The sequence below is a fragment of the Lissotriton vulgaris genome, chromosome 1_1 (assembly GCF_964263255.1).
Source record: "Lissotriton vulgaris chromosome 1_1, aLisVul1.2, whole genome shotgun sequence".
Taxonomy (NCBI): Eukaryota; Metazoa; Chordata; class Amphibia; order Caudata; family Salamandridae; genus Lissotriton; species Lissotriton vulgaris.
In genome coordinates, this window is record NC_141685.1 from 1,085,547,008 (window position 1) to 1,085,559,747 (window position 12,740).

Genomic DNA, 12,740 nt, shown 5'->3' on the forward strand with positions numbered 1-12,740 from the left:
GCCACCAAGCTCTGGAACTTTCTAACAGCTAAGATTTAAAGCATTCTGAGTGTGCTTTCTCTACCACTGCGACACAGAGTTGCTAGCGTCCTCATGGGATGCCACAAAAATTGTCACACGTACAACAAGAGCTGCGAGAGTGTAGGTGGTGTCTTAGTAATGGAAATGGTGAATATTATTTATGAAAGATTTTCTGACTTATTCTCGTGAGTAGAACAAGTACAAAACCATGTACATAAATGAAGTTAGAGTGCCTAATTTACTAATGTGTGTAACTTACTCACTCTTAAGATATGTTTCACTTAAGAGCATCCTCAGAGGTTAGTCAGAGAAGTGGTCTGTAAAATCCTATAACAAACTGGTGCACATCCACTCAGGTGTCATGTTTTGGGCATTTCGGAACAATTGAAAATGCATCTTCCAGACTTGTCTGCGCGCATGTCCGAGTCCATCCGGCTCATATTTGTTCTAGGACTATCGCGATATTAAAAGATAAGCAGGACAGGATCAAATGGAGGCAAGGCAGTGGCAAGAGGAAGACCAGAATAAACCTCCTGATACCTGCCCGCAGAGAGAGACATGGGGCAATTTCAGAGATATACCAGCCAGGAAGAAACCCCCGAGTAGTGCCCCGAGGCAGCTAGGATCCGCGTCTAGGGCATTTCACCGGGTGACTCCTGAAATGCTGTCACAGGCACTCTGTGAACATCCCTGCCCTCTTACAGGGGTTTGGAGAGGGACCTGGAGTCCTTGCAGGCCTGGTTTGTGGACAGGTTGAATGACCTGGCCCCTTTGAGGACCCCCTATTCACTGCCCAAACGGGTTTCTGCTCCTTGGTTTACCGGTGCGCTGCTTGCTTCTCGCAGGCAGTGCAAGGTGGCAGAAAGGGCCTGGCGAGCGCAGTATAGTCCAGCCGCCAGACTCGAATACAGAACCGTGGTTAAAGCATACCACCGAGATATTTTCCTTGAGAAAAAGAGCTACTTTGCCAGGAGGATTGAGGATGCCTCAAACTCTTGCAAAGAGATCTTCACGATCGTTAGGGAATTTACTGCCCCACGGTCGAATGCGGCTCAGACTGCTCCCACAGAGTCGTGGGCATCGGATCTTGCATGCTTCTTTACGACAAAGATCAAGCTGATACAAGACTCCTTTCCACCGAGGCCGGCTGGTGCTTTCCCTTGTTCTAAGGCTGGTCTAATTCCATTGGTTCCTTTAGGGCCAGTCTTATCTGACTTCCCGCCTATTTCAATGGCTTCGTCTCTGACTCTTCTGGCCAACCTTAAATCTGGATCGCCGCTCGATCCATGCCCGGACAAATTTCTGGCAAAGATGGCGGCAGTCGTAAATCCGCTGGTCAATCCCCTTTTGAATCTCTCTCTGAGCCAGGGTGTGGTCCCTTTGGCCTGGAAGCAAGCGATGGTTATCCCCCTTATTATGAAGCCCGGCTTGGCACCCGAGGTTTTGGCCAATTATAGGCCTATCTCTCTTCTCCCCGCTTTGGCCAAGACCGTGGAGAAGCACGTGCACAACGTGCTTTCCAATTTCCTGGAATCACACGACCTGCTCCATTCCACCCAATCGGGCTTTCGTCCCAATCTTAGTACGGAGACGGCGCTGCTGGAGGTGTCGGAGGCCATCAAGGAGACGTTAGACTTGGGTGGTAGAGCCATGCTGATCATGCTTGACTTGTCGGCGGCCTTCGACACCGTCCCCCACGAGGATCTGCTCGTCAGACTTCATGAGATCGGTCTGAGGGGGACGGTGCTCAGCTGGTTTACATCTTTTCTGGCTGACCGCCGACAGACGGTCTGGGCCTCCTCTAGCTCTGCCGAGATGCCGCCATTGGGAGTCGGAGTTCCACAGGACTCTGTACTGAGCCCGACTCTCTTTAATATCTTTATTACCCCTCTGGCCGAGTCCTTCGGGGCCCAGATCGTATCCTACGCAGATGACACCCAGCTGCTCTTTACCTGCCGGAAAGGAGAGGATTTTGTTGGAGAGAGTGTCCGCGAGTGCCTTGGGGCTGTGTTCAAATGGCTCCAACTGAACAGCCTCAAGTGCAACTCAGATAAATCGGAGGTGCTCTTCTTCGGTTGTCAATCCGATCCGGACTGGCAGGTATGGTGGCCTGCCGACATGTCTCCCCCGGGGCGGTCGTCTCAGTCAGCTAAGAATCTGGGGGTTAAAATTGACAATGGTCTGACTTTAAGATCTCAGATCCTTACCCTCACTGGCACCTGGCTTTGGGTTTCTCCGCATGCTTCGGAAGTTTTTTCCGTTGCTCTCCGAGGACCACAGGAGGATTACGGTACAGGCCCTGATCGGGTCAAGACTGGACTATTCCAACGTCCTATATCTTGGCCTGCCCGAATATCTCCTGCAACGGATGCAGGTGGTCCAGAACGCTGCAGCACGTGCCATTTTTGGCCTGCATAGGCGGGTCAAAGTCTCTGGCCTGTTGCAGTCGCTTCATTGGCTGCCTATCCGACAGCGGATAGTTTTTAAAGCTCCAACCCTTGCTCACGAGACCTTCTACGCCACGGGGGTAAAATATCTTCAGAAGAGGCTAGTTTCTTATCGTCCTGCCCGATCTTGGAGGTCAGAGTCGAAGTTCCTTGCCATTGTTCCACGTGTGAGGAGGGCCCGTATTGGAGGTCGCTCATTTATGCTCCGGGCCCCTCAGCTTTGGAACACTCTGCCCCTGACGTTGCGCAGCACCTCAAATCTGCTGGCTTTCAGGAAGGGCCTGAAAACCTGGCTTTTTGCCTCCTAGTCTCTTTCGAGTTCTGTTGTCCCTGCTTTCTTTTAATCTGTTGTGTTGTGTTTGTCTTCCTAGGTTGTCAATAAAGTGCCGGGACACTCTTTTAAGTAGCCGAGCGCTATAAAAGACACAATAGAACATAACAGAGACAGACAATCCAGTAACAAGAGACAGACAAGACAAAATCTAGAGACAAGACAGAGGCCAGGGTCAAGAGACAGACAAGACGAGGGAGTATTAAGGGACAGGGAAGACAGAACCAAGAGACAGCACGGCAGGATCAGGCTAGAGGAAGGCAGTGCCAAGAGACAACGCAGTATGAAGCGACCAGGAGAGTGGTTTCGACAGAATCAAGAGACTTGCAGGAACATCAAAAGGGCAATGACAAGAGACAATGGCGGAAAATGAGCAGTAGGACATGGAGATTAGACAGCCAAGACAGTGACAGTGAGGCTAGTGGCAAAAGGCAAGGAGACCAGTGTTGAGAGAAAGAGGGAGATATTACAAGAGACAACTTTGTTTACAAGAAAGGTATGCTAAGGTATGCTTATTTTTCGGTGCATCAGGCACTTTCTGGTCGAAGTGTACTAAAGAAGTATGGAGCAGAATTGGGGTGGGATCAAAGTTATTGCTAAAAAGAACAGCATATTCTGTAACTATTTTGTTGGTCTTTTGCCTTCAAGTAACTTCATATAAAATAACCCACATCTTAAATGGAAAATAATCGCAAATTAAACTAATAGGTGGGAAAGGGATTATTTCATATTTAAAACCTCTATTGCTCAATGTGGTCACTGCAGATCTGTGTAAGTAACCAAAAAGCCATAGAATTAAATCCTGGTTGGGGAGCGGAGGGGGTTTGTGTATTTGTTAATGCTACGAGTTCCCATCCAGTGACAGAAAGCATCATGAATATGGCAAGTCATTGTTTTAAACTTTCATTACACGCAGTATAAGACATGTAGTCATAAAATGTGAAAAATGATTATGTTTAAGAAGTGAGTGCTTTCTAAATATAAAGTTTAGTAATACACAATTTGATAGTACCTAGTGCAAACATGTTTTATTAGTGTATATTAAAAGAACACACCATGGAGGTCATTTAGGGGTTGCAACTGATCCCTGGCTTGCCCCGTGCGACCCTGGCCTCAGACGTGGCAAGGTCAGTGCCAGGAACACAGTGGAAGCTCATCTTTATGGGTGTCTGTTGGGACTCTACTCTCCTTTTCTGCCAATTTTATATTACACTAATCTTGAATAATAGAATATTCACAGTTAGTGTAATAACACTAGAGTACAATTAGCTGGAAAGGGACCTCTACTGGCAGATGCAGTAAATATTTTTTATACATGTGTGCCTGCTTATGGGTGAAAGAGGGTTTATGTAAAAGTGTGTGTGTGTGTGTGTGTGTGTGTGTGTGTGTGTGTGTGTGTGTGTGTGTGTGTGTGTGTGTGTGTGTGTGTGTGTGTGTGTGTGTGTGTGTCAGTGTGTGTGTGTGTGTGTGTCAGTGTGTGTCAGTGTGTGTCAGTGTGTGTCAGTGTGTGTCAGTGTGTGTCAGTGTGTGTCAGTGTGTGTTTATGTGCAGTGGAGAAGTGTGGCTCAATGGTTAGAGCGGCAGACCCTGATGCAGAGGTCTAGCCCGGGACCAGGGTTCAATTCCCCGCCTCGGTGGGTCTTGGGCTCAAAAATTCCACTGACCTGATAATTCTCGCCTCGGTGCCTATTCCAATCATGGAGTCCCACTCTGCAACTCTGGGCAATAGCTTGCTTAATCTCCACAACGGTCCCCACAACGCTAAGGATGCCTGGCCTCCACCTTGGGGGTGCCCAGGAGTGGACGCCTCACAGGGAAAGCCAGGATGGGTTCCACAGCGGTATTCGTACAAGCGCCTTGAGACCCTTGCGGGCGAGTAGTGCGCTATACAAGTAACAATTTACATTTACATGTGTAAAAGTGGGTTTCAGTGACAGGTAGTGAATGATGTGTGAGATTGTGAGTGAGACTAACAGTTAGTTAGTGTAAAGGAGAGTTAGAGAGTGTAAGAATCTTGACTGAGAAAGAGTGAGGTGACAGTGAGTAAAAAAAGAGTGATATGAACGAGTGAGCGCAGTTGAGTGAAAACGTATGATAGAGTAAGAGTCAATTTGGGCATCAGACTGGGTGATAAGGGACAGTTAGGAGAATAATAGAGTGAGGGTAAGAGTGAGTGCTAAGGAGTGTGAGTGACAATGAATAAATGTCAGTTAATGAAAATGGATAAGCGTGAGTGAGAATGTGGTTTTATGATTGTGAGTTTCCTGCTTGCCCTGGCAGGGTAAAGGTAATTCTTGCCTTATGGAAGTAAACATGGCAAAATATTGGAGGCAATCCCCAGCATGACAGGCACCTGTGGCTAAATACTGGCAAGTTGGAGGTAATTATTGGCATAGAGGCTAAATACTGGTGCTGCCATACTAGGGGTAATTAGTAACGGAAGCAGTATTTGGGTTAATGAGAAAATACTAGTACTAGCATTTCTTGGCACCCATGGAAAATGCAAGAGCTGGCATACTTGAGGAAACTCTGGGAAGAGGAACACCTGTGGCAAAATGCAGTCACCAGCACATTGGTGAGAATCATTGGAATAAGGGAGGCCCACACTGATATGTCAGAGGTGGACACCCATAACAAAATGCTGGCTCTGGCACAGTGGATGTCATTTTGGCATATAGGCGAACCCATTGCACCTATTGAAGCAACGGGGTCACCTTGCTGGGGAGTGGCAGGTGTCACTGGCTTGGCACACCATGGAACGACTTGAATATTCAAGGAGTGCCTTTTCAGAGTCTATGGCTTTTTAACAGATGTATGTGAAAGTTGGGCTTTAAAATTCACTATTTTACCCCCCCCCCCCCCTCCCCCCTTTTAGGTCTCGGCTGGTGAAAGCAGTGCGCATGCGCTACTCTCATCGTACGAGAGCTTCTTGGAATCAATACAGATTCCAAATCTCTCGGAGGCGGAGTTGAAGCCTCGCCCATCTTCCTCATTCGCTGGCATCATCTTCCATGCAAAAAGCTGGCTTCTGATTATAAAGGAGACTTCTTAGTCCCTCCTTGTTGCCATCTTGTCTCCTTTTGGCCCCGCCCACCGGGATTGGATCTTTTACTGGCGGCGTTACACTATAGCCTTTAATTACTTGGGAAGCACTATTTGTTTCCCCTTCCCTCTGTCTCCCCGAGCAGACCCTTCTCTCTGTCTCTCTCAGAGACACAGCTGCTTGTTTCTACGTGCGTCCATCCCCGTTTCTCAACTTCTGTATCCCCTCCTGCCCCTCGCTCTTTATTGCGCTGTTTTTTATTCCTCCCCTTGGTTCTGTTATCTTGCCATGCTCGTTTGTTTTTCCTCTTCTGTCCTTCGACCCTAACACACTCCCTATCTATCTTCTCTTCTGCGCCCGTTCTTATTCTTCTCACGCCACTTCTTCTCCCTGTTCCTCTTTTCTTCCCTCGTTTTGCCCACCCCGGATCGCTCTTTCTTCCGACTCTATCCCTTTCTGCCCGTGTCTATGGCCCTCGTGTGCCCTGAGGCAGGCTCTCAACTCATCATCACTGAAACTTTATTTCGATTCGTAAAAACAGAATCATAAAAGTATAGCATAGTATTGTACAATTTAAGATACCTACAATGACTTCAGACCATTATAAATTTAGTCAAAACATCATTTACAGGTTGATTTAGGAAAGAACATATATATTAAAAAACAATTTTCCAATACAAATACAATGAATTAATATTAGTGCCAAACTATGAGCTAATTACATTTATGAGGGTCAATAGTCCATAACAGTAGTTAATTAATATCGGTTTCTAATACTGAGTGATACTCGGATAACACTAAGAACAGCATTGCATATTACTGGAGTTGATATGAGAGTAAATGTTCATATCCTTCTTTAAAGTTTCGGGATCCAAGCGATAACAGAATTGGTTATCAACTCAACTCATTAGGGCGCTGGAATGCACTGGTCACAGAACGGTACATTAAGAGGCTCTTAAAATGTAATGAACTATTAACTTCTAATACACTCCATTTAAAGGGCAGAACAGTGCCCCGTGACCAACCGGTATGTGCGCAGTCACTCTGGCATGGACTCTGAGGCACACCTAGGGCTGTTCTCTGGGGATTTCGCTTCTCAAAGTAGGGTAACCTTTTGCAATCTGAGTCGCCGCCTCTCAGATGTGTAAAGGATTCTAGTTCACTTTGGTTTGTACTTGCAATCTTGGTGGTGCACAGTACACACCTGTGTGCCCGGAAGCAGGCTCCTTGCAGCTTTCTTCCAGTGTTAGGGGCCTAGTTTCCATTTGGTGCAGCAGGTGCACTGGCGCAGTCACCCGAGGGGGCCACTGACCCCAATTATTGCCCCATTTCACAATTCTCATGTCCTTGTTTGCGCACAGATAACCTCGGCTGTGTGCCTGTTGCACGGAAATCGAAGCGGTGAGTAAGCGCACACTGAGCTGTGCTGCATGTATTTTTTATGTGCCGTCTCCGCTCCCTGAAGGGGTGAGCTTGGCTTCACGGCTCACCCCAGGTGCTGGGGGGAGCCGTGAAGCCAGGCTTGACGCCGGGGGAGGAGAGGCCCGCGCACCAGCAGCGCGGGCGGGCACAAGTGGAAGGAAGGAGGGGAGAGCAGGAGGGCAGAGCCGGGGGTGGCAGCGGCTGCTCTGAGAACACACAGGGATTGGAGAGGTTCATAATGGAGGCCCTCTGGCACTGGACAGGTCCAGTTTTGTAGGGCATTTGAGGTGTGGACATTCAGAATGCGTCATAGACAGGCAGAGTCCTCTTGCGTGTGAACGGTGTGGGAATAACCTATAGGTTGCCGGGGGAGGCTGCGCAGGGCAGACCCAGGAGTAGAATACAGACCCCTGCGTGCGGGGAGGCCTGCACCCCTTCAGGGCCGCATTTAGCCCAAGACCATTACTGTGAGAAACAGGAGTCTATGGGCCTCTCCTGGCTTTGTTCACGGTGGGGGGCATCATAATGTTGCGTTAAACCCCTGGCCAGACCGTGCGAGCCGCGCCCTGGCCTGGAGCAAGCAGCGCCCTGGCCTAGAGCTTAGGGAGGCTCCCTACTAACCAGGGCACCCAGACCCAGCCAGCCCGGGGTCCTAGACCGCTGACCTGTCCCTTTTACAATTTGACGATTTCGTTTAAAGCGGTTTATTTTACCCACGTTGGTGGTACTCATTTTAACATCTGCATCAGCCTAGCTGAGATTCGAACCAGTGCCCTTGAAGAGGATGAGATTTGGAGGTGGGGAGTAGTTGCTCAAGGTTAGGGCAGCAGGCTCATTAAGCCACAGAGCAGCATTAGATTTGGTTTAAAACAGAGAAATGTTCTCAATGCATTCGTTTTTTTAATTTTTAACATTTCCTACTGCATTGCTGAGATGTCTTCTGTTTTCGTGTAACAGTATTTTTGTACTAGCGTATTTCAGTTAGCAATAACGCAGTCCTCAGATTGAAAGAATCCTCGATCCCAGGTGGAACAAAAGCACTGCTCCTATTGCATCTCTGCAGAGGCCATCAACCGAATGAGCATCATGGCGCCTCGACCTTCGTGTGTCCAGCATGAGTTGCACTGGTGGGACAGTGTGAGAAGCTTGATCTTTGGGGATGTTTTATGAACTTCACACGTACACAGACTACAATTTCCCAAATGTCTGGAGGCAAATTCGCTCACTTTGTTTCTATAGAGCATTCTGCCTTACCTGTGGCGCGATTCACGGTCTAAATTCAACTATAATAAAAACAAGCATTAAAAATGCAATAGGTCTCGCCTTTTATTAAGTTAAAGCCATTTGCTTTGCTATACAATACCATTAGAAAAGCAAATGGCTTTAACGTAATCAAAGGCGAGACCTGTTGCATTTTACAATGCTTGTTTTTATTTTTTAATCAGGACCGCTGAAACGTCTTAGAAGACGTATGGCTCACTTGCTACGTATCAGGGCTAGTATTACAACCCAGAAATTTCTAAGATAACGTTGGCGCCCTAATACAGGTGGCATCTAAAACAGATGTTTTGTTATATTAGTCAAGTGCTTATTATTGAACCTCAGCAATGCCACTTATTGTCATGACATCGGGGTGACCTCCTGGAAAAATTATGGTCCAAGGTCAGATGTCACTACCAGAAATGTCATGAAGGTCAAAGGGCGCGTGGTGCCACTTCCGCTACCCCCTGCCCTTTAGGTGAATTGACTCCTTGGCACACACCCCACTGCTCAGCTGCTAACACCCTTGCAATCAATACCTCTCATAAATAAAATTGAAGACAGCCAATGCTGGTTGCCAAGCAGCCTGTGGATTTCTAGATTAACCAATTGTACATATTTGCATTTCCTGGAGGCTGCAGTCGTCCTGGCAGGAAGGCTCGTTTCTTGTTCAGCTGCCTGCCTCTCCCTCCGCTTCACAGCACAGAGGCTCCCCCGGAGAAACCATCCCGGGCCGATCTCTTGCAACTAAAAAGCAAGGGAACTGTTTTTGTTTAAAAGTAAGGGAACTGGGTTTGTTAAATTAAAGACGTATGGACATGTCGTGCCCCACACCTCCCGCCCGCGTCTACCTCTGGGGCATGACTGAGCAATGCCAGCATTTTCCTGTAGCAGCCGCAGGCGGTGTGAGGCACCGAGGCACTCCTCGCAGCTGCCAACCGGCTGAACAGGAACTAAAAACCACAGGCAGACTTTCACCTCGAACAGGCTAACAGTGCCCACAGGGGAAAGCAACCACGAGGCTACACAGGAGCTGGGGTACTGGCCTGGGAGCCGGAACCAAAGAGCACTGGCGGAGCGGTGCGCCCGTCAGAGCGCAAACATGACAACAGAGCGCTGCATGCCGGGCCTGGCCGAATTGTGCGTGGCCACACTATCGGGGCAGCAGAGGGAGCCGGAGGTCAGGACTGAGGTCCCCTGGCAGAGCTGGTTGCAGGCCTCAGTACTGTGACAGCAGAGAGAGCTGCAGAGCTAGGTGCCTTGGCAGGGCTTTGTGGGGTGCTGTAGAAGAGGGCAGCGGTGCATGGCCAAAGTGTGTGGACCATTATTTTTTCTTTAAACATTTATTTTATTTGCATTCAATAAAAACAAGTATAAGAATCATGCAGTGCGCTGGTAGGTCCATCAACACTGTCCTAATTGAAGCGTCGTCCCTGCCCCCACCCCTTCTCTTCTCAATCACAATAAATGGCAGTTCTCACAAATGGATGGAGGCGAGATCAGTGCGCGCGTCACCTCTGTAGCAATTCCAGTATCCCCAAAACTTTGGACATTCCCGACCTTCATTTACGACCCTCTCGGACATTCTTGAACTCCACAGAGCTCTGTGTGGTGTCAGTGCTTGAAGAGCGCCGCGAGTCGGGCGCGAGATGCACTGGCGGAGCTGCGTGTGACACTCAGTACAATAATAGCACTGGGCGATGTGGGGTCCGGGGAGTACTGGCAGAGCTCTGCGTAGGCCGCGATGAGGGAAAGGCGTGGGGTACGTCAGGGCACGGACAGAGCTGTGCGCTCGCTTCGGGGTTGGAAGAGCCTGTCATGCAGCTGTGTGCACGAGCAACCCTGGTACTGGGAGGGCAGGTGTTGTCAGTCACCAAAGGCGTTTGCATCAGCAGTCTTGGTTGAGAGACACGGTATTGGAATAGCAGAGGGTGCTGTAGGTCTTATTGGAGATGCACTGGGGAGTGGTGTGGCTCACTGGTTAGAGGCGGCAGACCCGGAAGCAGAGAACGGCCCGGGACCAGGGTTCAATTCCCAACACGGGACTCGATAATTCTCGCCTCGGTGCCTACTCTAACCAGGGATCACACTCGGCAACTCTGAGCATTTAGCTTGCCTCATCTCTACAACGGCCCCCCACATTCGCCGGGGATACCTGGTTTCACCTTGGAAATACCCAGTAGGGACCATCTCACAGGGATAGCCAGGACGGGTTCCCCAGCGGTCTACAGCGCCACGACGCCTCAGGGCAGCAGTGCGCTTTACAATACACATTACACTGGCAGGTTTGTGTGTGGGACACAGTACTGGAGCAGCGGGATACTGCAGTCCTCGATTGAGGTGCACTGGAAGATTTGTGTGTCCATCAGTTCTAGAATGACGGGGCTAGTTTGAAGGTGGGGACTCCGGGATAGAGCATTCTAGTACTGAACATCGTGGCAGGTGTCAGGTCACTTACTACTGAGCGGTATTTGCATAAAGATCTGAGAGCCGTCCCATGCTGTAGGCTCCCACACCCCAGAAAGCCCTGTTTTTTGGCCCCTAATTAAAGGGACGCCCCTTACCTAAGGCCATCACCACCTGGGGGAACCCTCCAGGCCCAAGACCACCGCCAGTGAGCGCAAAAGCACCTGAAGGCCTGGCTGAACTACAGCAAATAGTTTATGCTCTATAAATATATAATATATAATTGTCCAGCCCTAATAGCTTCTTAACATGTAATCTTTAGTGAATTTGCATCTTGTATATATGTAACTCTAACCACTAGTATTTTAGTAGACTGATGTACTTACTACCATTCTTATGTGAATTTAGAGTGTATCTTTTGCTGGAGTGAATTTGATATATATTTCCATCAAATGGCCCCAAGGAGAGCGCACCTTTTCACAGTGGGTGCTGTTTCGAGGACGGACCAGTCCATGTATAGAATGCTTTACCAATTTCTTCTTCACACGGAAGAAAACCGCACACCAGAGATTTGCAAGGGATCTTTTTTATTTCAAAAGGTGCAATTATCAATCACCCAACCACCACCAACGCGTTTCAACCCCCTCCTGTCTTGCTCACCCGCTACCGTGACCAAGATCTGTGGGGGTTGAAACGCGTTGGTGGTGGTTGGGTGATGATAATTGCACCTTTGCAATAAAAAAATAAATCAAAAAAAATCACTTGCAAATCTCTGGTGTGCGGTTTTCTTCCATGTGAAGAAGAAATTGGTAATATATATATATGTATATATATATATATGCGCAACTCTAACCACTAGTATCTGTAGTAGACTTTTGTACTTACTATCATTCTTATGTGAATTTAGTGTGTTTCTATATGTCTCTTATGTAGCTCATGTACTCTGAAGTCCTTATGTATTGGAATTGGTCCTTTAGTAAAGCATTATGACGCCCTCGGATAAAGATCTCGCTATATAAAGCGCATTCCATCAAATACATACCTTCTGGGCCTGCTGTACCATCTGCCTGATGACGGTCTTTATGAAGGGGGCGTTCTCCTTGGGCGGGTGGGTGTACACCAGGTAGCGGTTGAGGCCGCGGTAGGCTCCGCTCTGGGGCCAGCCCAGGTCCAGAGGCGGGATCTCAGTGTCCGACTTGTCGGGCCAGTAGGCCAGTGAGTCCAGTCGGGGCCCCCTGCTGGCCGCCCCCTCGCCAGGGGGGGCCTCGTCGTACGCCGTCCATGCCGCGTGCAGCTGGCGAAGCTCGTGGCTCGAGAGGAAGTTGGCCGACTTGTTGGACTTCACCAGCTCTAGGTAGGCCGGGGGACCCCGGGCCACTAGCGCCTCGAGGGCGGCGCGCTGCTCCTCGCTGTAGTAGAACTCTGCTTTGGCGTCGGTGAGGCGCTCGTTGACGTGGCCGTCGTCGAGGCACTGCAGCTGGGACAGGGCCATGGCGGCGAAGGACGTCGCCGCTGCCCCCGGCGGCTGCACCTGCGGACTGAGGCAGGAGCCCGGTGCAAAGTAACTCCGAGGCTCCTGCCCTCGGCCGTGGCCACGCCCCCTCCCGTGACCACTCCCCCAGGGCGCGCCTCCCCTCTGATCCCACCTGTCAGCACACCTGAACACCACTCTGGGCCACCCCCTCTCTCGAAAACAGCTGGGTGTCAAAGTCCACGGCCACGTGCCGTCCCAGGTGCTTCCCTCTGGGGAATCTCCCGGCTAAAATGGCTGTAATTGCATTATGTAACGTAACGTTTGCTTTTGTAACGT

At 49.4% G+C, this 12,740-nt stretch overlaps 1 protein-coding gene across 1 annotated transcript in view; it reads right to left on the reverse strand.

Moving 5' to 3' along the window:
• Positions 1-12,530, reverse strand: part of SACK1F (scaffolding CK1 anchoring protein F) — a 135,560-nt gene extending 123,030 nt beyond the window's left edge. Inside the window, exon 1 of the mRNA XM_086963463.1 lies at positions 11,973-12,530. Within this exon, the coding sequence (XP_086819589.1) occupies positions 11,973-12,422 (450 nt within the window). The 5' untranslated portion in view covers positions 12,423-12,530. The remainder of the gene's footprint in view (positions 1-11,972) is intronic.
• Between the last annotated feature and the right edge of the window lie 210 nt (positions 12,531-12,740).